At 37.6% G+C, this 25498-nt stretch overlaps 2 protein-coding genes across 9 annotated transcripts; both read left to right on the forward strand.

Annotated features, from left to right (window-relative positions):
- The first annotated feature begins 13447 nt into the window (after positions 1-13447).
- LOC140887145 (protein TIC 20-I, chloroplastic-like) lies at positions 13448-20618 on the forward strand. Of its 2 annotated transcripts, none has more exons than XM_073294210.1 (3): positions 13448-13526; positions 18932-19174; positions 19790-20618. In XM_073294210.1, the coding sequence occupies exons 2-3, from the start codon at positions 18994-18996 to the stop codon at positions 20425-20427; spliced, it is 819 nt and encodes a 272-aa protein (XP_073150311.1). In that variant the 5' UTR covers positions 13448-13526; positions 18932-18993; the 3' UTR covers positions 20428-20618. The 2 variants fall into 2 exon arrangements, with proteins under 2 accessions (XP_073150311.1, XP_073150310.1); XM_073294209.1 differs by having other exon boundaries at positions 18964-19174.
- Positions 20619-21263: 645 nt separating this feature from the next.
- Positions 21264-25261, forward strand: LOC140887560 (uncharacterized). 7 transcript variants are annotated; one of them, XM_073294879.1, is made up of 5 exons: positions 21275-21353; positions 21459-21687; positions 22915-23045; positions 24691-24799; positions 24880-25261. In XM_073294879.1, exons 4-5 carry the CDS (start codon positions 24706-24708, stop codon positions 25026-25028), a joined length of 243 nt encoding a protein of 80 aa, XP_073150980.1. In that variant the 5' UTR covers positions 21275-21353; positions 21459-21687; positions 22915-23045; positions 24691-24705; the 3' UTR covers positions 25029-25261. The 7 variants fall into 7 exon arrangements, with proteins under 7 accessions (XP_073150981.1, XP_073150979.1, XP_073150983.1 ...); XM_073294880.1 differs by lacking the exon at positions 21459-21687 and having other exon boundaries at positions 21264-21353; positions 22981-23045; XM_073294878.1 differs by lacking the exon at positions 21459-21687 and having other exon boundaries at positions 21266-21353.
- The last annotated feature ends 237 nt before the right edge of the window (positions 25262-25498 follow it).

Raw genomic sequence — 25498 nt, forward strand, 5'->3', positions numbered from 1 at the left:
GAGATCGGAACTACCGAACGAGAGATTGGAACTTCCAAAGGTTAGGTCATGTGTACTAAGTGACGTGTCACCATATTTTGGAAACGCAATCGCATGCATGAGATCGGAGCTTCCGATCAGAGAAGTTTGGCACGTGGACAACATGCGTAGTTCGGAGCTTCCGAACTCCGCCTATAAATAGGCCAAAGAAGATTCAGAATTATTTCCACTTCACAACTTCTCTCCTATTATATTGGTGGTTCTTGGGCGATTTCAGCCATATATCGGGGCCGGGTAGTAGCAAGGCGCTTCTGGAGAAGATGCGGAGCAGTGCCTACGAGTTGGTGTCTTCGACAGCAAAGGGCTAAAATAGACGCAGGTATAGTCTGAGATCTCTAGTAATAATAAGGAGTATCTATTAGATTAGTTAAGTCTTTTAGACCAGCTTTAATTAATGGCTTGTAGGCTTGGACCCTAGACTGGTATTTCTAGGATTGTCTTAGAAAGTTATGTAAGTACTGAGATTGTCAGCAGATATTCATGCTTATACGTTGCATTTTATGTGTTATGATCCTTGTTTTACTGCTTTGTATATTATGTTGCATGTGCATATTCATGTTGAGCCAAATATCCTTCGAGATATCCATTTGAGTAGGGTTACTCAGCCCTATGTTCTTGTCATATTATCGGACACCGGGAGATTTCATGATGATGGATACTGACGCTACAGTGATCTTCGATTAGTGTGTGGATGTGCCAAGATGGTACTATACACTCATTCGCATTTAGACTGAGCAGAGCTAGACAGTTGTCCATTACTCCGTCATTTGCATCCATCATAGTAGGTTTTTTTACTACTGCTTAAATTCTGGGCATAGTTCGCTCACGTCCATGCCACTTTGTTTTCTTGGACATCCCATTTTATGGGACAAGTCACAGATTGGGCGAGGCTAGTGGTTCGAGGTAGGGCTGATAGCAGGTCCAGTGATCACAGCAAGGTGTTATTCTATTTTCAGTGGTTGTTGATGTTGATTTTAATATGGTTGTATAACACCATTTTACTAGGGTTTTAGTCATCGGTTGTATATTGCCGGTTTGGGTTGTAAACTAGCTATTTTTTTCGTTGCTTGATTACTATTTTAGTTTTATATTTAATTGCATGCTTAATAATTTAAATAGTAGGTGATCCGTTTCGGGTCTCTACATTTATAGTATCAGAGTATGCATGGTAGATTTGGGAAGAACGATCAAAGGCAAAGAACGATCACTTCCTGTAGGGTCTTAAATTCATACTCTGATACTACATTTATAGTATCAGAGTATGAATTTAAGAAGTGGGGTCATCGTAGATAGTAACTCGATCGTAGATCTCATGATTTAGACCCTACAGGAAGTGATCGTTCTTTGCCTCAAAACTAACGACCCTACAGGAAGTGATCGTTCTGTTGATAAGGAGTATCTATTAGATTAGTTAAGTCTTTTAGACCAGCTTTAATTAATGGCTTGTAGGCTTGGACCCTAGACTGGTATTTCTAGGATTGTCTTAGAAAGTTATGTAAGTACTGAGATTGTCAGCAGATATTCATGCTTATACGTTTAAATACTGAAACACCTTGTCGTTAGTTTTGAGGCAAAGAACGATCACTTCCTGTAGGGTCTAAATCATGAGATCTACGATCGAGTTCCTGTAGTTTTGATTTCAAGAGTTGAAATCGGATTCAAAATGATCGGAAATTGTGAGAACCCGATTTTTAGGAAAAGCCCATAGAAATTTGGATAATGCAACCCAAGAATTGGGACAAATTCGACCCATATTGCAGCCCTATTTTTGAAACTTGCATCCCAAGGAAATCATAATTTTGGAAAGGAAATAAATCATTAATTAACCACGTTATTTCAATTCTTTAGGGTTGTAACCGCCACTCTCCCTAAAATTAAGAGACTTTGATGACACAAATCAAGTTAATTCAATTCGAATATTAAGGCTGATTTTGAATAGAAATGTTAACCATTTGTAACCCTTATATTCAGATCATCCATTGTGAGGCTATTAAAAGACCATAAATCAAGGTTAATGACTCTTTTTTAAGGACCGTAGAATGTGATCATCAAGGCCAATTAAGTGGGAACCTTCCATCTACCCCCTATAAATACCACACAAAGGTGAAGGCATGAGGACACCAAACACAAGATTTTTTCCTCTAGAAATTCTAGAAAATAAGGGTTGGGGTGATTGGAATTCCGTCTAGTCTTAGAGCCAAGGTCTGTCCAAGAATCGAGCAAGGAAGTGCTGCCCGATTTCAAACAAGGTTTCGGCCAAAGAACAGTCAATTGAATCCCCTTATTTTTGTATAAATCATGTAAGTGGGCTTTTGTTTTAAAACCTTATGTATGTTTGAAAAATCTCGATAGTTCATGTTAATTGTTGGAATTTTGTTACATAGTTCTTATTCTTGAAGAATTCTTGTTAAAAGTATGTTTTGACACTGTTATGACTCGAATTAGGAGTGAAAAAGAAATTTCTGAACCATGTTATTTTATAGTTCTGATACGGTGGGTAATATAAACCATTCCATGACCTCACCCCTTAGAGGGATTACATATAGGGGACTGATCAGTTAGGCACGAATAAGGAGATGAATTTTAAAGTCTAGCCAAATCATGTTATGTCATGTCGATTTTGTTATGATGTTTATGCTATTGTATGTGAGATATGTTATGCTATGTGAGACATGCTATGAGATGATATGTTTTGAAATATGACATGCTTGAAATTCAAGTATGAGTTTTCTCAAATGAAAATATCTATATATATTTTTTGGTATGATCGATCGGCCCCCACTTTCCAAGTGTTTTTCCAAAACACTCACCACTTAATTTTCTCCCCAGATAGGAATGAAGATCAATTCGAAGAAATTGAGAACAAGACATGTTTTGGAGATGGTGATGAAGATAGTTTTTGAGCTTTTATAATTATTATTCCGATTTTTAAGATGCAAGAAGCTTCCACAATTTTATTCTTTTTTTTTGTGAAGTTTGAGTTGTACAGACAATTTATTCTGCAGTTTGAAATAGACTAGTTTTAGTTAAATTCTATACTAAGCGGCTTGTTGTTTTCAAATTTTACTTTTAAGCAATGTCGATGTCACCCGACCTCGGGAGCGGGGCATGACAGAAATGGTTATTTGTGATAAGTCACCATAGCTCTACCAGCTGTGTAATCAAAAGCTCGGGCCTGGTCCGCCTCTACCCCGGTTGAGTGATCCGCCTCCTAAAACTCGGTGTTCGTCGTGTCGTGGTTATGTTTTCCCCGGATCTTGCGGAAAATGCCTCACCAAGCGCATCATATTCGCCAAACGGCTCCATAAACTCGTGCACAAGTATGTGGTGTACAGTCACAACCATGATCGGAGCTCCATAAGGTGATCATTAGTGGAGACTCTGTCGTGTCGGGGCCCTGGAGCTTATCCCCGCGGCCTGCCTCAACTTGTTTCTGCGCATTGGAGTGGATGAAGACAGGCACCTGGTATCTAGCCTCAAGAAAGCTTCACGTCATGGATTCTCGAAAGTGGTGCGGAGGTGCAGACTTTCTATGCTTACCTTCGGGACGATGATTGAAGTGATCGCCGGGAGGAGGCACTTCTCAGACCACCACCACCGTTTCCCATATTTCAGCCTCTCAACTTCACTCCACCAAGACGTTTCGACACCATTTCAAGCCACCAAGATCCGATCTTCAAATTCTTAGACCCGAGGACCCAATACGATCGCGCTGCAAATTTTGGAGCCCCGTTGTCAAGTTGGCTATGCATACCTTGTTATCATGGTCTGGAACAGCCAGGTCCATCGAGCTGGAGATGGAAAATTGGAAGAATCTTGCCCAGCTCGTATCCCCAGGCTTGAGATAAGTATTGGTTTTACGTTAATCAAATTATTTCAATATTATATGGAATGAATGCTAAATGTATTGGAGAAAGATACAAGAAATAAGAAATAAGGAGGGCCAATCACCTAAATGTCAAACGAATGATGGGTGATGGAATTTCATTTTCTAATGATAAAGACAGGTATTGAATATTGCTTTGTCATCCTGCTCCACTAACTTAAATATGATGAATATTGATAGGATGGACCCGTAGTACTTTGCTAAAAAGATTATTGAGCATAGCGAGCATAATTAATTATTCATTTGAACATTGTTGTGAAGAGATAATTTTTTTTATGTGGTTGTGATGAGCCTCATAGGTTTTGGATATTTTATTTATTATATTTCACATTCATAAGCCGGAATCCATGGACTCGGGGTTATTTTTTAACATCTGGCATCCTACATCATTCGTTCACAGTAGGAGATATTCTTATGAATTTTTTATTTTTCGGGCATGCGATCTGGCAGTAAGCCTTGTCAGGATTTATTTTTTGGGCATGTGATCTAGTAGTAAGCCCCTAATATCTTCATCTCGAAGTCCAGGAGATCCTCCACCCTAGAATTTATTAAAAGCCCATGGCATTATCTCCACCATGGCAATCCAGAAAAGCACATGGAAATATCTTTGCCATGGTAGTCCAGAAAAGCCCATGGAAATGGCAATATCTCCGCCATGGCAGTCCAGAAAAGCCCATGGCATTATCTCCGCCATGACAGTCCAAGAAAGCCCATGGCACTTCCACGGCAACCCTGTGGCCCCCAAGTCCAAGCGATCTTCCACCCCGGCACTTATTAAAATCCCATGGCAACCCCATGGCACTCCCATGGCAACCAAAGACCAGTCGATCTATCACCCTGGCATATATTTAAAGCCCATAGCAATTGTAGTAACCCAGATTCTATTTTAAGATATGTTAAACATGATTAAGGGTTAGTAATTAACCAATTCCGGGAATTAATCAGACTTCAGAATTAAGAATTTGGCTTCCAAAATTTTGGCCAGTTCGGACGGTCCGAAGAGGACTTCGGACGATCCGAACTCAGCAAGCCGGGGGCTCCAAAGAAAGGCATGTTGACTTTGGAGTTAAGTCACGTTCGGACGGTCCGAACCAGGATCGGACGTCCCGAACTACCTTATGCCAAGTAGGCAGGATTACTCAGCCATGGATTTTGACAAGTGTCGGATTTAGAACACTTCGGACGGCCAGAAGTGGCGATCGGACGGTCCAAACTCAACGTGTCTCGCATGCAGGCAGTGAGCTGGATCAGAAAATCCGAACCCGAGTTCGGAGGCTCCGAACTTGACCGGAAATTTTTCCTATAAATATGGCTCATTCAATTTCATTTTGAATTACGAATTCCGAGTTTCCTTCTTCAGTTATATAAGTGTGATATATACACTTGAGGGCCCTATTGGTTTTAATAGAAGTTTTGGAATAACCAAGGTGTGGTTATAGTCATCCGGGACTAGCAAATCCAAAGGGCTTACTACGGACGAAGGCATGGTCCGGGAATCTATTTAAGTTTTGGGAGTACTTATTAGCTTAGTTAAGGCTTATAGAACTTGTGTAGTGATACAATAAACTTTTGAATATAGGCTTGGAACCTAGGATCTTAGTAGACTTGAACTAGACTAGACGTACGCACACATTGACTGAGATTGCCAACGAGTATACATGTTTATATGTTGAATTTATTTGGAATTATTATGTGACATGATGTATGTTTTACCGCTTTCTATATTCATATATATCATGTGCACATAAACGTTGAACCTATACCTTGTTATACCTGATTATAGAGCCGCTCAGCTCTATACTCGATACTCTGTCACTAAGAATATCGCGATGGCGGGGACATGTATGTTTGAATACTCTGGTGTACTAAACGAGTGTGGTTGCACCCAGAGGTTGATCCGTGCGATGGCAGCACTCATGTGGCATCGGTACTGAGCATGAATTTTCAGATGACCCTGTACCAGTCATCATGTTACATGCATCATATATATACATTTACTCATGTTTATGTACTGGGCGTTAGCGCTCACGTCCTAGTTATTATCTTGGACACCCTATTCTACGAGGCAGGTTGCAGGATGGACGGAGCCGGTAATTCGAGGCAGGACTAGGGAGCCAAAGCTTTTCAGGGGATTTTATACAGCAGGGTTTGTTTAGCTGTATAAATGTTTTAGAAAGTTGTATTTTAAGCTTTTTGATATGGTTGTATCACTACAGTATTAAGCCTGGATATGTTTTACTAAGCTGATATGTAAATTATGTATTATGTTTCCACACGTTTTACTCTGTTAAGCATTCTTGCTTTATTAAGTTTAATGCATGTTATTAGTTGCCAGTTAGTAGGTGATTCAATGCAGGGTCACTACATTTTTGGTATCAGAGCATGCTTAGATTTTGGGATTAGTACTTGGAAGTTGAGATTTAGTCTAGTCTTGAGTAATTATTGCGCATTTTGAGATTTTTAATGTGCAAATTTTTTCAGGATATGGCCGGGAGAGGTGATGAGAGCCTTGGTAGTGTTGGCCAGGAAGGTGGTCATTAACATCATCACCATTGCCATCACCATTGGGTGGCGAAAATCCTGAACAAGCAAGAGGTTGGATGTCCAAACTCGAGAGTTCTTTTCGAGCTTTCAAGTGTACTGAAGAGAAAAAAATTGAAGTTCTAGAATTTGTTCTAGAGGATCGAGCACGCTTATGGTGGGATGCCAAGGCTACTCAGGTACATACGGAGAGAGGACGGGTGACTTGGAGGGATTTCTGTCAGCAATTTCAGAAACGCAGTTCGTCAAGCACGATCTATGGAGTTGCTGACTCTGAGGCAATGATCAATGACTATTGATCAATATCAGCAACGATTTCTTCATCTGCAACCTTTTAGTCCTCATATCAATGATTGTGATGCGTCAAAGTATGATATCTTCCTGCAAGGCTTGAATCAAGATATCTATTCACAAGTTGTCGTCTGTGATGATCTGACATCTTATGAGACTTTGGTGAACCGTTGCCGTCAAGTAGAGAACAACAATAGGCGGGCACTGTTGATGATGCCAGGACAGCCTAGTGGATCTCTTGGGCCTAGGGCTCAATCTGTTGTGCAATCTAGACCTATTTCTTCTTCTACTACTACCTCGTCTGGTTCTCGTGGCTCACGAGGTACATTCCGTTTTGGGAAGAAGAAGAAGAAGAAGAAGAAGGAGGAGTTTTGTAGTCACTGTGGTGGGAAGCATCCTGCAGCATCATGTTGGAAGACTACTGGTGCTTGTTATATTTGTGGTGAGCAGGGACATCTGCAGAGAGATTGTCCTCAGCGTATGAGTTCTGCTAGTGGATCGGGATCTCAGGCTTTTACTTTTCCACATCAGCAGCCAGTAGCACAGAGTTCTTCTGGTTACCGTCCACAGACTCAAAGGCAGGTATTTGCTCTGTCTCAGGAACAGGATATTGAGGGAAGCGATCGCATGTTGGCAGATACCTTTTTACTATGTGGTATTTCTGCACTTGTTTTAATTGATATTGGAGCATCGCATTTCTTTATTTCTAGTCGCTTTGTTAAGAGACATATATTACCTTATGTATCATTAGATATGGATTTAGTTGTATCTACTCCGCTGGAGCAGGAGGTAGTAACTAAACGTCTAGTGATGGGTTGCCTTCTAGAGTTTGAGGGTCATATGTTGTCTGCTATTTTGATGATCTTAGCGATGGCAGATTTTGACTGTATTTTGGGAATAGATATACTGACATTGTATCACGCTACTGTGGATTGTTATCAGCATCTGGTACAGTTTCATCCGGATGTGGGTGATAGCTGGTACTTTTATGGTGAGGGTGCGTGACCTCCGATGCCACTCGTTTTGGCTCTAAAGGCATGTCATGTCTTAGAGTCAGGTGGGGAGGGCTACCTCATTTATGCAGTTGATATGTCCACGAGTAGTCCGGGTATTGATCAGTTACCGGTTGTCAGCGAGTTTTTTGATGTATTCCTTGATGAGATTCCTGGTTTTTCTCCTGTTCGAGAGGTTGAATTTGGTATTGATCTAATACCAGGAACTACGCCTATATCCCGAGCACCTTATCGTCTGGCGCCGTCAGAGATGAGGGAATTGAAACAGCAGTTGAAGGATCTTCTTGATAAGGGATATATTCGTCCAAGTGTTTCTCCGTGGGAGCACCTGTGTTATTTGTCAAGAAGAAGGATAGATCGATGCGATTGTGTATTGATTACAGACAGTTGAATCATGTCACCATCAAGAATAAGTATCCTTTTCCGTGGATTGATAATCTGTTCGATCAATTACAGGGTACTTCTGTCTACTTCAAGATAGATCTGAGATCTGGATACCACCAGATGCGGGTACGAGACTCAGATATTTCTACGACTGCTTTTAGGACCAGATACGAGCATTATGAATTTTTGATGATGCCATTCAGTTTGACGAATGCATCGGCTATCTTTATGAATCTGATGAATCAAGTATTTCGAGAATATCTTGATAGATTTGTCGTCGTCTTCATTGATGATATTCTTGTCTATTCTCATGATAAGAATGAGCATGCACAACATTTAAGGATTGTTTTGCACACGTTACGAGATAAGCAGTTGTATGCGAAATTGAGCAAGTGTGAATTTTGGCTTGATCGGGTAGTTTTTCTCGGTCATGTGATTTCTAGTGAAGGAATATCCGTTGATCCTAGTAAGATAGAGGCAGTGCTGAACTGGTCTTGTCCGACGACGGTTGCTGAGATTCGAAGTTTCTTGGGTCTAGTGGGATATTACCGTTGGTTCATCGAGAATTTTGCACAGTTGGCCAGGCCTTTGACTCAGCTTACATGGAAAGATGTTGCCTTCATATGGTCCTCGGATTGTGAGGAGTCATTTCATGAGCTGCGTAGACGTCTTACTACTGCACCTGTGTTAGCTCTACCTTCTGGATTTGGAGGTTATATTGTCTACACTGATGCCTCTGGTCAGGGGCTAGGATGTGTTCTGACATAGCATGGACATGTTATTGCCTATGCTTCTCGACATTTGAAGATGCATGAGGGGAATTATCCAGTGCATGATCTCGAGTTAGCCGCCATTGTATTTGCGCTCAAGATCTGGAGGCATTATCTTTATGGCAAGAAATTTGAGATATTAACGGATCACAAGAGTCTAAAATATTTATTCACTCAGGCGGAGTTGAATATGCGACAGAGACGCTGGATGGATCTCCTGAAGGATTATGATTGTGAAATCAAATATCATCCAGGTTCTGCCAATCTTACTGCTGATGCCTTGAGTCGGCAGGTAAGACTTTCTGCACTTCAGACTAGCAAATTATCTCATATGATTCAGGAGTGCTGTTCACTGAGTTTTACACTCAAGCACAAGAAAGGAAAAAATGGGATTCGTTTGTATACTATTCTATCTGCGCCAGCATTGTATTCTCGGATCAGAGATGCTCATATATATGATGTTAAGACCCAGCGTTTGGCACGTCTAGCCAATGGAGTTAATACATCTGAATTCCATTTTCAAGTAGATGGTTTATTGTGCTTATCGAATCGTGTGGTTGTACCTGATGTTGCGGAGCTCAGGAATGATATTTTATCTCAAGCTCATAGGAGTCGATTATCAGTTCATCCTTGAAGCATGAAAATGTATAAGGACTTGCGAAATAGATTCTGGTGGAAGGGGATGAAGCGAAGTGTATATCAATTTGTTTCTCGATGTCTTGTTTGTCAACAGGTCAAGGCTGAACACCGACGATCAGGCGGATTAATGCAGAATCTTGTAATTCCTGAATGGAAGTGGGAGCACGTGACTATGGATTTTGTCACCCACTTGCCTATGACTTCACGCCAGTGCTATATGGGTCATTGTTGATTGTTTGACGAAATCAGCACATTTATTCCTTAAAAACGGGAGTATTCTTATGATTGCATGGCACGCTTATACATCCAGAAGATAGTGCGATTGCATAGGATAACAGTGAGCATAGTCAGTGATCGAGATCCGTGATTTACCTCATGTTTCTGGGGTAGTTTTCAACAGGCGTTGGGTACCACTCTGAGTTTGAGTACTGCATATCATCCGGAAACTGATGGTCAGTCAGAGCACACTATTCGTACGCTGGAGGATATGCTACGTTCTTTTGTCATGGATTTTGGTTTGTCTTGGCAGGATCAGTTACCTTTGATCGAATTTTTCTACAATAACAGTTATCATCGTAGTATTGATATGGAACCTTTTGAGGCAATGTATGGTCGACGATGTCGTACTCCACTATTCTGGGATGAGTTCGAGGAACGAAAAGTCGAGGGTCCCGAGTTGGTGCAGCAGATTGTAGACAAGGTATATTTGATCAAAATGAGGATTAAAGCTGCTCAAGATCGGCAAGCCAGTTATGCGAATATTCATCGTAGGCCACTTCAATTCGAGCCTGGTGAATATGTTTTTCTGCGAGTATCACCTTTTAGAAAGGTGATAAGATTCGGTGTGAAAGGCAAGTTGTCACCTCGTTGCATTGGGCCTTTCCAGATACTGAAAAAGATTGGAGATGTTGCTTATCGCTTGGCGTTTCCGCCATATCTGTCCAGTATACATGATGTTTTTCATGTGTCGTTACTTCGATAGTACATAGCTGATGAATCTCATATTATCCAACCTATTGACGTTCAGCTAGAGCCAGATCTATCGTATGTTGAACGACCACTTCGTATCCTAGATAGGAAAGAGAAAGTTCTTCGGAATAAGACTTTACCACTTGTGATGGTACAGTGGCAGCGCCGAGGCGTTGAAGAAGCAACTTGGGAAATCGAGAGCCGTATGCGAGCAGAATATCCTGAGTTGTTTGCTTTGTACTTTTGATTACCATGTAAAGATGTAATTACAGTTGTTGTAATAAAACATGGTTTGATGTTTCATATTGTTATCTTGATTTGTCTTTAAATTTTATTTCGCGGACGAAATGTCTAATGATGGGGAGAATATAGTAACTCAGATTCTATTTTAAGATAATAATATGTTAAACATGATTAAGGATTAGTAATTAACCAATTTCGGGACTTAATCGAACTTTAGAATTAAAAACTTGGCTTCCAAAGTTTTGGCCAGTTCGGACGGTCCGAAGAGGACTTCGGACGATCCGAACTCAGCAAGCCGGGGGCTCCAAAAAAGGGCATGTTGACTTCGGAGTTAAGGCACGTTCGGACGGTCCGAACCAAGATCGGACGGCCCGAACTACCTTATGCCAAGTAGGCAGGATTACTCAGCCATGGATTTTGACAGGTGTCGGATTTAGAACACTTCGGACGGCCCGAAGTGGCGATCGAACGGTCCGAACCCGACGTGTCTCGCATGCAGGCAGTGAGATGGATCGGACGATCCGAACTTGACCAAAAATTTTTCCTATAAATATGGCTCATTCGATTTCATTTTGAATTACGTACTCCGAGTTTTCTTCTTGAGTTATATAAGTGTGAGATATACACTTGAGGGCCCTATCGGTTTTAATAGAAGTTTTGGAATAACCAAGGTGTGGTTATAGTCATCCAGGACTAGCGGCTCCAAAGGGCTTACTACGGACGAAGGTATGGTTCAGGAATCTATTTAAGTTTTGGGAGTACTTATTAGCTTAGTTAAGGCTTATAGTAGTGATACAGTGAACCTTTGAATATAGGCTTGGAACCTAGGATCTTACTAGGCTTGAACTAGCCTAGAGGTACGTACACATTGACTGAGATTGTCAGCGAGTATACATGTTTATATGTTGCATTTATTTGGCATTATTATGTGACATGATGTATGTTTTACCGCTTTTTATATTCATATATCATGTGCACATACACATTGAGCCTATACCTTGTTATACCTGATTATAGAGCCGCTCAGCTCTATACTCGATAGTTTGTCACTGAGAGTACCGCGACGGCGGGGACATGTATGTCTGACTACTCTGGTGTACTAGACGAGTGTGGTTGTACCCAAAGGTTGATCCGTGCGGTGGCAGCACTCATGTGGCGCCGGTACTGAGCATGACTTTTCAGATGACCCTGTACCAGTCATCATGTTGCATGCATCATATATATACGTTTACTCATGTTTATGTACTGGGCGTTAGCGCTCACGTCCAAGTTTTTATCTTGGACACCTTATTCTATGGGGCAGGTCGCAGGATGGATGGAGCCGGTAGTTCGAGGCAGGACTAGGGAGACGAAGCTTTTCAGGGGATTTTATACAGCAGGGTTTGTTTAGTTGTATAAATGTTTTAGACAGTTGTATTTTAAGTTTTTCGATATGGTTGTATCACTACAATATTAAGCCTAGATATGTTTTACTAAGCTGATATGTAAATTATGGATTATGTTTCCGCAAGTTTTACTCTGTTAAGTATTCTTGCTTTATTAAGTTTAATGCATGTTATTAGTTGCCAGTTAGTAGGTGATTCAATGCAGGGTCACTACAGCATTCCCACGACACTTGAAGTCCAGACGATCTACCATCCTGACAGTTATTTAAAGCCTGTGGCGTTTCACAGCACTCAAAGCTCATGGCAGCCCAATGAAACCTATTCAAAACCTATGGCGTTCCACAACACTCAAAGCCCCATGGCATCAACTAAAAGTTCATGGCAGCACCATGCCACCCACTTAGAAGCCCAGGGCCATCAATGCTCTGGCACCCGTCTTATAAGTTTCGGAGATTTGAGGCTCGGACATATGCTTGAAAGTTCAGGAGGGAGATATAACATTCTATTCGGGCTTGGGATAACATTATTCGGGACAGCGGAGCAAGTCTTAGCCCGACTATTAGCCTTTTAATGACACCATTTTGGCGAGAATGACTAAATTTGATTATATATATATATATAATTAAGAACTAAAATGTCAAACTCAAGATATTTTACCTAAATATTACTCATGAATCGATCATAACTTTGTGCCATGAGTCTATTAATCATTATAATTAAAAATTTAATTTATTAAAACATGAAAAATGTCTCTCTATTTTTAATTTTACGCAAAATATTTTCATTTCTTCCAAATGTGAACATATTAACATTATATTATAATTGTTTTTCAGATACACAATAGACTCAACTCAACACTTTCAGGGCTTTGTCTATGCTAACACTAGCCATGTGCTAGATGGGCCCATATATTTTTTTTCATTTGAAATGATCTTATTTAAAATAATATCATATCAATCAAATGCTAAAAATAATGGATCGTTGCATCTCATTTGGGCACTACCCCAATGGGATAATTGGGGTAGCATAGACAAGACCCAACTTTCAGATACAAGTATTATCTGACTCACTCAAATTTTCACCACCTCCAAAAATAAATTTATCATTGTATTATAATATTTCCTCCAAAAATTATAATATTAAAATAATAATAATAATTATTATAAGCTAAATAATATACTTTTTAATATTATATATATTTATATATATAATATAATATTTATATATATTTTTGAGAATTTATATATATTTGTAATGTATAATATAATATTGCAATTCTCAAATTATTTTAGAAGTAAACATTCGTGTTCCGTCATTTCCATCGGCTCTTCCTAAGCTTATCTTCGTAGTTCGTTATCTTCTCAAGGTATCTTCTGTTTTCATTGTTCTTTAATTTTTGCATTTTTTTTCTTTAATTGTTCCGTAAGGTGTCCTTGAATCTGTGATGATTTCTATTTAGTTCTTGGCCGTCGGTTTGCTGTTGATTTTGCTCTGAGTGGTTAATTTTTCGATTGAGATTAAGAGAGGGTTTATGCGTGGGTAGTGCGACGGTGCAGATCTAGCCGGTTTCCGGGTGTTGCGCTGGGGCTTTGGGGTGACGGTTCGGCTGGGATGGCAGCTCATGTCGGTGGCCATTGGCGTTGAGTGAGGTGGCGGTGGCGGTGACAGGACGGCGATAGCGATAGATTAGGTCCGGGGTTAGGGTAGGTTTTAGGGCTAGGGTTTTTATATTTTGGTATATGTAAGCTCATTTAAGGCTTAATAATTTTTTTTATCAACCAAAATTTGATAAGCTAACTCCCACACTAAATCCTAGCTACTGGGCTATTTTTGAAATTTTATTTCGAAATTCTAATATCTACCCGAGTGTTGGAAAATTACCGTAAAAATAAGATTAGTCACGGGAGTGTTGCTTGATCCAATGTAAAAAATCAAGAGCATCAAATATTTTTTGGTGGGTTGGGTGACTGGGCAGCTACCATGGGACTTGGTATATATATTTTTTATAAAAATCTTGTAGGGTGTACACTTTTAGTGAAAACTGAAAAGTACTGTTTGCTAATGGTGTGAAGGGGGACTTAACCGTAGTGTGTTGTGTGGTTCTAGTCTTGATGAAAATTCAGACTGTTCTTTTTCAAAATCAGATACCTCTGATTCTTTGTATGACCTAGATTTTTCATGGAGGGGGGAGATACTACTTCTCATACATGAAGCTATTTTGATAACCTAGAGAAATGGATAGTTTCGATGATTTTCATAACAATGGAAATGGATCTTACACTGAAAATGCAGATAAAAAAATTAAACAATCAAAATAAAAGCTGCTAAGATTATTCTCAAACTCGTTCCTATGCAAAAAATTTGTGTTTGACTGACTTCATCAACGGCTTTACGTTGAAGTTATGGAGCATATGTTTAGGGGGTATCCCTGATACTCCGGTAGGGTGTCGCCCCTGAGGCATATCTACATTATATTGTGCGTGTTTGTGTGTGGGGTGGGGGTAAGGGGTGGGTATCAAAGCCTCCTCTAAACAGGTCTGACTGGATTTTGGTTATCTTATTTGGATCGACCAATATTATTTCTAATGTCTCTTATGCTGATAAAAGTTTTTCAAAAACAAAAAAGAAAAATCACCAAAAAAAAAAATTAACAACATTATAAATACATTTGCTTTACCGATAAAGTTAACTGAGGGCCCACAATAACCTAACATCATCGCCGTCTCTTACTACCCATTGATTTGTCCAAAGAAAATTCATGATGGAACCAATTTTCAATCAATACGCGTGTATATTTATCTATATATTGCATCTACGCTTTTGACTCTATTCGTTAGGTTTATTCTGTTTCTATTTCTAAATTTGGCACTAAATTTTACTTTTCTCCATTTTCCGTTTTTCTTTGATGTTAGGGATTGTCCTTTGTTTCGTGATAAAGTTTTTTAACATCTGAATGCTACTCCCTTAATCGAGACATAAAGCTTTTCAATGCCTAATTAATTGGTGGCGGAGGCATACTCTGTTTGTGGGCTTATTTGTTGCTAGTATGATGATCTACTATGTCTACTTACAACTTTTTGTTATTTATTGGTGTTAATTCATGATTTTGTAGGATATTTTGTTCACATATATAATTTTTAAGTACGAAATATCATTGCTTAAGAGGATTCATGGAAATAAGTTTGGCTGAGATTTTAAATTTATATGGAAATGCAACCATTTTAGAATAATTTTGCTTTGCTGCATTTTGAGATTGATTTGTTTGTATTTTTAGCGGGCTATTTGGTTCTTGGGTGCCTTGTAATATGGTTGTTTTTAAACGATTATGGTTATGTTGACTGTTGAGAAAGAAAAATGATAACACTAAGTTCTAAAGATTTAAGTTGCACTGGTAAGTCGTGTAATTGCGATTTATACATATGGGATGTACATTTGTCATAATTAAATAAGATTTTGGTTTTCTTTATTTCTTCTATTTATGTTTTTGTCTGCATACTTGTTTCTGTATGGATAGATGCAAAGTTATCAAAAGTGTGTGCTTAAGCGCATAGCACGATTAAGTGGCTCTTAACCGCACTCCAAATTTCACGTAGCGCGCACTTAAGTGTAAAGTGCAGTGCAACACATAGCCTTCTCTTAACAACGCGCACGGCTACTGTGACGCACAGCTTTTTGCGCTTTGTGCTCGCATGGAATCGTGCATCAGAGAAGATGGCTGTTTTTTTTGAAAGAAATCTGATAGACGAAAATTGCCCTTTAAAAGTGTGATTTTCCTTCTATTTATTAAAAAAAGAGAGGAAAACCTATCAACCCGTCACCTCTCCCTTTGTCTTGACATTATAATATTTGATACTTGGAAGAAGTGATGGCGTTTATTTCATTATTTGATATCTCTTGTTTCATTTGAAAAAAGAATGATTTTATTTTATTCTTTAGAATATTTTATTTGTTACGCTTATTTTCGTAAGGCATGCACTTTGCGCTTAAAGCCCTAGGATTCTTGAATGCTTTAATGCGTCTTGCGCTTTTAACTAATGATAGATTATTGTTTTTAGTTATTTGAAGTTCACCAGCAGAAATGTATTTTGATGATCTGTTTAAATGTGATTTTATGTATATTTGTCCAATGATTTTACCTCATCCTTGCTTATTCTTTGAAATTTAGCATTTGTGTTAATATTCTATCGTCATTAAAGATTGGTATTTGTGTAATTATAATGAGGATTATTGAGTTTAGGTATAACTTCCACTGGGTATGGCTCTTTCTCCACGTTGTTCCGGTGGTATTTATTAATTCTGCTTACATTAAGGGTCGCATTGAGTTGGGCGTGGTTTGTAGATCTTGGTGTGATGCTATAGTTCCTCTTAAGGCCCAGGATTGAATTTGATTTCTTTTGGTGTAGTTGTTATGCCATATGACTGGCATCCTTTTTTGTTTTGTTCTCTTGCAAGAGAATATCCTACTATAGATTGTTGTTACCGAACAATGGTCCAATTCTTGATGGTTTGATAAAAAATTTAAGATTGCAACAATCACAAACGACCCACAGCTTACTGTCAATGTCAACACATCACATTTCCATCAGGTGAGCTAAAAGCCTAAAATAGATACAAATCATAAATTTTTATGTAAATAAATTAATTTCTAAAAACCATTACAACAATTCTAAACAAACCAAGCCATTGCCAACTTAAAGTTCAAATCCAGCAACACTACATGTAAAACATTTTCCCAACAAATCACACAAAATTTAAATTAAATAGAGCATCAGAACAGTAAAACAAAAACTCAAATCATTCTAAAAGGCTAAAAGCTTCGGTCAGAACACACTGAATGTGCTGATGAATTAGGAGCCAAGACCCAAACAGGAAAAATGACCAATTCGACAAAACTTCATGGAAAATTATGAGCAATAAGACATTTGAAATATTCCAAAAAAAAACAAGGAAACAGAAGTTTCTCCGGAGAAAGACGGAACGGGTGAAGCTGATAAGCTTCAGATAAAAGAGCATGATTTCCTTGGTGAAGGAAGGGCAAGGGCGGATCTAAGTCAAGACAAGTGGATAGTTGTTATGTGGCCCAATTTCTAATAACCCATCCTCCCCAAAATCCAACACAGTCACAATAATTTTACTGGCCGTGGTGTTTAAAATCAAGAACATTTCTCCCATTTATTTGGTTCTGTATATGCTAGCGAGACATCGTGTAAATTAAAAATTAAATCGTTTATTTGGGTATTGTACGAATTGGGTATCATTAAAAATTCTCATTTATAGATGGTTCTGAACTCGATTTTCAAAAACAAGGCTTTAAAGTATTATTAATTTGGAAAATGCTACATGTACAAGGAAGATTACAAACTGAGTTATAAAGTGTATTTTAAAATACAAAATTATCCCTATATTTTATTTTATTTGGAAAAAATTTTTGAAAAATGTATTTAGGATAATTTTGTAATTCAAATGCACTTTGGAACCCAATGTGTAACTCCATTTGTACATGTAGTGCAATCCTATTAATGTTGCGTATTTTCGGGTTTTCGGAGTCCTAGACCAATCCTAAAAATAATTTTTTTTGGACAACGACGAATAGCTCATTTAGAATCAAGGCCTTAAATATGAGATTAGGTATTGAGTTTGATATATATATATATATATATATATATATATATATATATATATAAAGAATTTAATTTTATGCACGCGACGTCTCGTTAGCATAGACAGAACCCAATAAATAAATGGGAGAAATGTGCTTGATTTTAAACACAATAGCCAGTAGAATTATTGTCAGTCTGTTGGTTGTTGGGCCGGATGGGTTCTAGAAATTGGGCCAGATAACAATTGTCCACTTGCCTTGACTTAGATCGGCCCTTGCCCTTCCTTCCTTCACATAGAAAAACGCGCTCTATCTGAAGCTTATCAGCTTAATCCGTTCCATCTTTCTCTGGGTAACTTCCGTTTCCTTTTTTTTGGGGAATATTTTGGAAGTTTTTTGTTGAGGACATGCTTATTGCTGATAATCTTCCATGAAATTTTGTCGAATTTGTGATTTTTCCAGTTTGGGCTTTGGCTGCTAATAAATCAGCACATTCAGTGTGTTCTGACCCAAGCTTGTAGTCTTTTAGGGTGACTTGAGTTTTGGTTTTACTGTTCTTGTACTCTATTTAATTTAAATTTTGTGTGATTTGTTGGGAAAAGACTTTACTTGTAGTGTTGATGGATTTGAACTTAAGTTGACAATGACTTTGTTTGTTTAGAATTGTTGTAATTGTTTGTTTTAGAAATGAATTTATTTACATAAAAATTTATGAGTTATATCTAGTTTACGCTTTTAGCTCACCCGGATGGAAATGTGATGTGTCAGTTGTCATTGACAGGAAGCTGTGGGGCGTTTGTGATTGTTGCATTCTTAAATTTTTTATGCATGTAATTGAGTATGTGTGCAATGAACATGCTATCATGCCTCTCATATTACGATCTTACATGTCTGGAAGAATGAACACTTATTTAAGTATTTCATTCATTTCTTCAACTGCCTCCATGTAATAATACAATTGGAAGGATAAATTTTTTGGTAAATTATTTCGTGTGATTGGTATGTAGAAAGTAAATATATATATCAGGGTCCTTAAATTATCATTTGCCAGAGATTCTTATGTTCTCAATCTGGAGTATTTGTTTGCAAATATGGGCAGTGTGTCTGCTTACAAACATAATGAAACAATTATTACTCGGGTCCCTTTTTGGTGTTTGTTCTGTGTTGAACAGAAAGCAAGTACACAACTAATGTTGTCATGTAGGGTGTTGGAACTTGAATTAAAAACTGGAGTATGATTCTGAGCGGATGCTCTCTGACATCCGGGGCTAGCGGTTTGACTTATTACAAGGCGCGCAGCTCCGCAGTGCACAACTCAGCATTTGTACAGATTCCTAACTTACACAAGGTTGTGTTTTCGTGTAATAGAAGCTTATGGACTCCTCTTCCATCCCTGAAATTGTATCCAGCTTCAGGTATATTTATCAAATTGTGTTCAACTGGTACACACTGCAGGATTTGCTATCCCTTGTAACTTTCCCTCCTTCAGAGAAAGTATTTCGCCAAGCATCCTTGCTTCCTATGACTTATGATCAATAATTCAAATATTCAATATTTTAAATTGAAATGATTAAGTATTTTGTATCCAGTTGAGAAGTAACTTTTATGTGTTGAAAATGTTTGAAATATCGTTTTCGTGTCTCGGTTTTAAGGAATTATGGAAAAAGTAATATATGAAACCATCCAAATGTGGTAACAGAATACATGTGTAATAAGCAGTTTCTTCAAAGTTCAAATCTAGTAATGCTGACATGATGGGCTAGGCAGGAAGTGCTATTAACTGTGAAAGGTGGTGAGTTTTGGTTAATGATTATAATAAATATAATGGATTATAAGGCTCGAATGAAATGGTTGGAATGTTGGATATCCAAAATAAACAAGAAGACAGAATCAACACTCTTGTTGGAGTCTCAAATCCTGTTTTATCTCCCAATGGTTCAAAATCAAATGTGGATTCATTGCATAGGGATTCAAGTGTTGTTAGCTATGTCTTTATTTCTGTAACTTCAATCTTAAAATTATAATGGCAGGCTTCCCAAATTTAGATCTTTCTGCATCATCAGCACCATTTTATAATGGGGAACAAGGCAGATTGTTACGTACTATGCCTAAGTTATCCAAGAGGCATCGATTACCATTATCACCAAGAGCTTCCAAAGATGTCCCTTATAGTTATAGATACCCTGCCATGACGAAGAAGCCAAGATGGTGGTGGAGAACTCTTGCATGTGTCCCTTATTTGATGCCACTTCATGAAACATGGATGTATGCTGAAACGGCCTATCATCTGCATCCTTTCTTGGAGGATTTCGAGTTTGTGACCTACCCTTTTTTGGGAGCTATTGGAAGATTACCGAGCTGGTTTCTAATGGCTTATTTCTTTGTGGCATACCTTGGAATAGTAAGGCGAAAGGAATGGCCACATTTCTTCAGATTCCATGTGGTTATGGGCATGCTTCTCGAGATTGCATTACAGGTTATCGGAACAGTGAGCCGTTGGATGCCACTTGCATTATACTGGGGTAAGATTGGCATGCATTTTTGGACGGCTGTAGCTTTTGCCTATTTGTTCACGGTTTTGGAGTGCATTAGGTGTTCGCTGGCTGGGATGTATGCTGATATCCCATTCGTGTGTGATGCGGCTTACATTCAAATTCCATACGATTAAGGCACACTGCTGAATATTATCGGCAATTTATGTTGTTGCATTTTGAGCTACTTGTATGGATTGAGACTTGTTCTTTTATCAGCTACTGCCGTTTTCTTATTTTTTTCTTCTTGTATTATCACGTTCTCGACATCATGGTGGGTTTTAGTTGTTCTTTTGTATGGAAATGAAATGATGCCTGTGTGTTGCAATGTGCTTTTGTTTTTAGATGGTCTCAAGTATTTTCGTGTATTCATATACGTAACATGTGTACGTTTAACAAGTTTATCAAGATATGCACGTGTGTGTTTAGCAACATAATCATACATTTTAACATTAACATCAGCCATTTAGTGAACGATTTTGACGAAAATGATTAAATTCGATTATATATATATATATAAGAACTAAAAATCTCACACTCAAGATATTTTGCCTAAATATTAGTTATTAAGAACTAAAAATGTCACTCAAGATATTTTGCCTAAATATTATTTATGAATCGATTATAACTTTGTGCCATGAGTCTATTAATTATTATAATTAAAAATTTAATTTAATATAATTATATCATGAGAAATATCTATTTATTTTTTTATTTTTACGCGGAATATTTTCATTTTTTCCAAATGTTAATATATAAACATTGTATTATAATTGTTTTTTAATACACAGTAAATTCAATTCAACACTTTCAGATACAAGTATTATCTGACTCACCCAATTTTTCACTACCTCCAAAAATAAATTTATCATCATATTATAATAATTGTATTATAATATATAAGCTAAATAATATACTTTTTTAATAATATATATATATATATTTTTAAGAATATTATTGCTATTCTCAAATTATTTTAGAAGTAAACATTCGGGTTCCGTCATTTCAATCGGCTCTTTCCTAAGCTTACCTTCGTCGTTCGTTTATCTTCTCAATTCTCAATGTATCTTCTGTTTCATTTTTCTTTAATTTTTGCATTTTTTTTCTTTTGTTGATGAGAAGATAATTGTCCTTGAATCTGTGATGATTTCTATTTAATTCTGGGCAGTCGGTTTGCTGTTGATTTTGCTCTGAGTGGTTAATTTTTCGATTGAGATTGAGAGAGGGTTTGTGCGTGGGGAGTGCGACGGTGCAGATCTAGCCGGTTTCTGGGTGTTGCGCTGGTGCTTTGGGGTGACGGTTCGGCTTGGATTCCAGCCCATGTCGGCGGCGATTGGCGTTGAGTGAGGTGGCCGTGGCGGTGACGGTGACGGCCATAGATTAGGTCCGGGGTTAGGGTAGGTTTTAGGGCTAGGGTTTTTATATTTTACCCATGTTCTTCGTTATGATTCATTTATATTTTGGTATATGTAAGCTCATTTAAGGCTTTTTATCAATCCTAGCTCCTGTGCTATTTTTGAAATTTTATTTCGAAATTTTAATATCTACCCGAGTGTTGGAAAATTGCCGTAAAAATAAGATTAGTCACGGAAGTGTTGCTTGATCCAATGTAAAAAATCAAGAGCGTCAAATATTTTTTGGTGGGTTGGGTGACTGGGTAGCTACCATGGGACTTGGTATATATATATTTTTTATTAAAAATCTTTTAGGGTGTACACTTTTAGTGAAAACTGAAAGTACTGTTTATTAATGGTGTGAAAGGGGACTTGACCGTAGTGTGTCGTGTGGTTCTAGTCTCGATGAAAATTCAGACAGTTATTTTTCAAAATCAGATACCTCTGATTCTTTGTATGACCTAGATTTTTCATGGAGGGGACTCGGGAAGATACTACTTCTCATACATGAAGCAATTTTGATAACCTAGAGAAATGGATAGTTTCGATGATTTTCATAACAATGGAACTGAATGTTACACTGAAAATGCAGATAAAAAAATTAAACAATCAAAATAAAAGCTGTTAAGATTATTCTCTAACTTGTTCCTATGCAAAAAATTTCTGTTTGACTGACTTCATCAACGGCTTTACGTTGAAGTTATGAAGCATATGTTTAGGGGGTATCCTTGATACTCCGATAGGGTGTCGCCCCGGAGGCATATCTACATTATATTGTGTGTATGTGTGTGGGGTGGGGGGGTGGGGGGGGGGGGGGGGGTAAGGGGTTGGTATCAAAGCCTCCTCTAAACAGGTCTGACTGGATTTTGGGGATCTTATTTGGATCGACCAATATTATTTCTAAAGTCTCTTATGCTGACAAAAGTTTTCAAAAACAAAAAAGAAAAATCACCAAAAAAACAAAATTAACAACATTATAAATACATTTGCTTTACCCATAAAGTTAGATGAGGGCCCACAATAATCTAACATCATCGCCGTCTCTCACTACCCATTGATTGGCCCTCAGAAAATTCACGATGGAACCAATGTCAATCAATACGTCTGTGTATTTATCTATATATTGCATCTACGCTTGTGACTCTATTCGTTAGGTTTATTCTGTTTCTATTTCTAAATTTGGTACTAAATTTTTACTTTTCTCCATTTTCCATTTTCCTTTGATGTTAGGGATTGTCCTCTGTTTCATGATAAAGTTTTTTAACATCTAATGCTTCACCCTTATTCGAGACATAGATCTTCTCAATGCCTAATTAATTGGTGGCGGAAGCGTACTCTGTTTGTGGGCTTATTTGTTGCTGGTACGATGATCTACTATGTCTACTTACAACTTTTTGTTATTTATTGGTGTTAATTCATGATTTTGTAGGATATTTTGTTCACATATAATTTTTAAGTAAGAAATATCATTGCTTAAGAGGATTCATGGAGATAAGTTTGGCTGAGATTTTTCATTTATATGGAAATGCAACCATTTTAGAATAATTTTGCTTTGCTGCATTTTGAGATTGATTTGTTTTTATTTTTAGCAGACTATTAGGTTCTTCGGTGCCTTGTAATATGGTTGTTTTTAAATGATTATGGTTATGTTGAGTGTTGTGAAAGAAAAATGGTAACATTTTACTCAAGTTCTAAAGATTTAAGTTGCACTGGTAAGTCATGTAATTGAGATTTATACATATGGGATCTACATTTGTCATAATTAAATAAGATTTTGGTCTTCTTTATTTCTTCTATTTATGGTTTTGTCTGCATACTTGTTTCTGTATGGATAGATGCAAAGTTGTTAAAAGTGTGTGCTTAAGCGCATAGCACGATGAAGCGGCTCTTAACCGCACTCCAAAGTGCACGAAGCGCGCTCTTAAGTGTAAAGTGCAGTGCAGCACATAGCCTTCTCTTAACAACGCGCACGGCTACTGTGACGCACGCGCTTTTTGCGCTTTGTGCTCGCATGGAACCGTGCATTGGAGAAGATGGCTTTTTTTTAAAAGAAATCTGATAGACGAAAATTGCCCTTTAAAAGTGTGATTTTTCTTCTATTTATTTAAAAAACAGAGAGAGGAAAACCTATCATCAGGTCACCTCTCCCTTTGCCTTGGCATTATAATATTTGATACTTGGAAGATGTGATGGTGATTATTTCATTATTTCATATCTCTTGTTTCATTTGAAAAAAGAATGATTTTATTTATTCTTTAGAATATTTTATTTGTTACATTTTATTTTCGTTAAGCATGCACTTCGCACTTAAAGCCCTAGGATTCTTGAATGCTATAATTATAATGCGTATTGCGCTTTTAGCTAATGATCGATTATTGTTTGAAGTTATCTGAAGGTCACCAGCACAAATGTATTTTGATGATCTGTTTCACTGTGATTGTATGTATATTTGTCCAATGATTTGACTTCATCCTTGCTTATTCTTTGAAATTTAGCATTTGTGTTCATATTCTATCTTCATTAAAGATTGGTATTTGGGTAATTATAATGAGGATTATTGAGTTTTGGTATAACTTCCACTGGGTATGGCTCTTTCACCACGTTGTTCCGGTGGTATTTATTAATTTTGTTTACGTTAAGGGTTGCTTTGAGTTGGGGGTGGCTTGTAGATCTTGGTATGATGCTTTAGTTCCTCTTAAGGCCCAGGATTGAATTTGATTTCCTTTTGGTGTAGTTGTTATACCATATGACTGGCAACTTTTTTGTTTTGTTCTCTTGCAAGAGAATATCCTACTATAGATTGCTGTTACCGAACAATGGTCCAATTCTTGATGGTTTGATACGAACTTGCTTTCAAAAGGGAATCAGATTGCCCCTTAGACTTGCTTCTGGCTTATTTTACCTTCGAGCTATTTCCATTTCAATTTGATATTCTTTCACTTTTGTAAATTGTCCACGGGGCTCGGCAGCAAGGGCATAACTATATTCTTATTTGGTTAAATTCAGAAGTTGGAGTAAAAAATGTCAGCGAAATACATAGTTTCCTCTATGGTGGGAACACTTGTGTTCGTATATGCTGCTGACTATATAATTTCTGATCAGAAGCTCTTTGGAGGTATATATTTGATTCATCAAATGCAAAATTTAGTTTTATCGAATTTTCTGGAATTGCAACCCTTTGATATTGCACTGTAGGTACTACCCCCAAGACAGTTTCAGATAAAGAATGGTGGCTAGAGACTGATAAAAAGTTTCAAGCGTGGCCTCGTACCGCTGGTCCCCCAGTGGTCATGAACCCAATCAGCCGCCAAAATTTCATCGTCAAGTCAAGTTTTGATCAGTGAGACGGCCAAGTACCGGTCTGTATTCTCATGATGTAGAGCTCATGTTATTGTTTTTGGCTACCAATGCATATGCTGTTGGGAATATTTTGTTGAATATTTTGTTTTTTCTCTTGTTTCTGCCTCTCACAGGCATAGACTTGCTATGCAGCATAACAAATGAAAATAAATTGCTGTATGTTCACTATACTCGTGGAGTTCTATTTTCATTTATGAAGATACTTGTGATTTGATTTTGGTTTCGTGTTGCCAATGATTTTTTAAAATTTGGAAGGGGTTGGTTGATTAATATTATTAGTTATGCGCTAAATTTTGATTAGTTTTATGCACTATTTTTTAATTTTTTAAAAAAATTTTTTGCATTACATTTATTTTCCATGTAGACAGATGTTTCACATTGCAATTATTAGTTTCAGAAGAATTCAAAATAATTTTTCTGACTGAATTTAAACACAATCGATTAATTTTTAAAT

This window comes from Henckelia pumila, chromosome 3 (genome assembly GCF_033568475.1).
Source record: "Henckelia pumila isolate YLH828 chromosome 3, ASM3356847v2, whole genome shotgun sequence".
NCBI lineage: Eukaryota > Viridiplantae > Streptophyta > Magnoliopsida > Lamiales > Gesneriaceae > Henckelia > Henckelia pumila.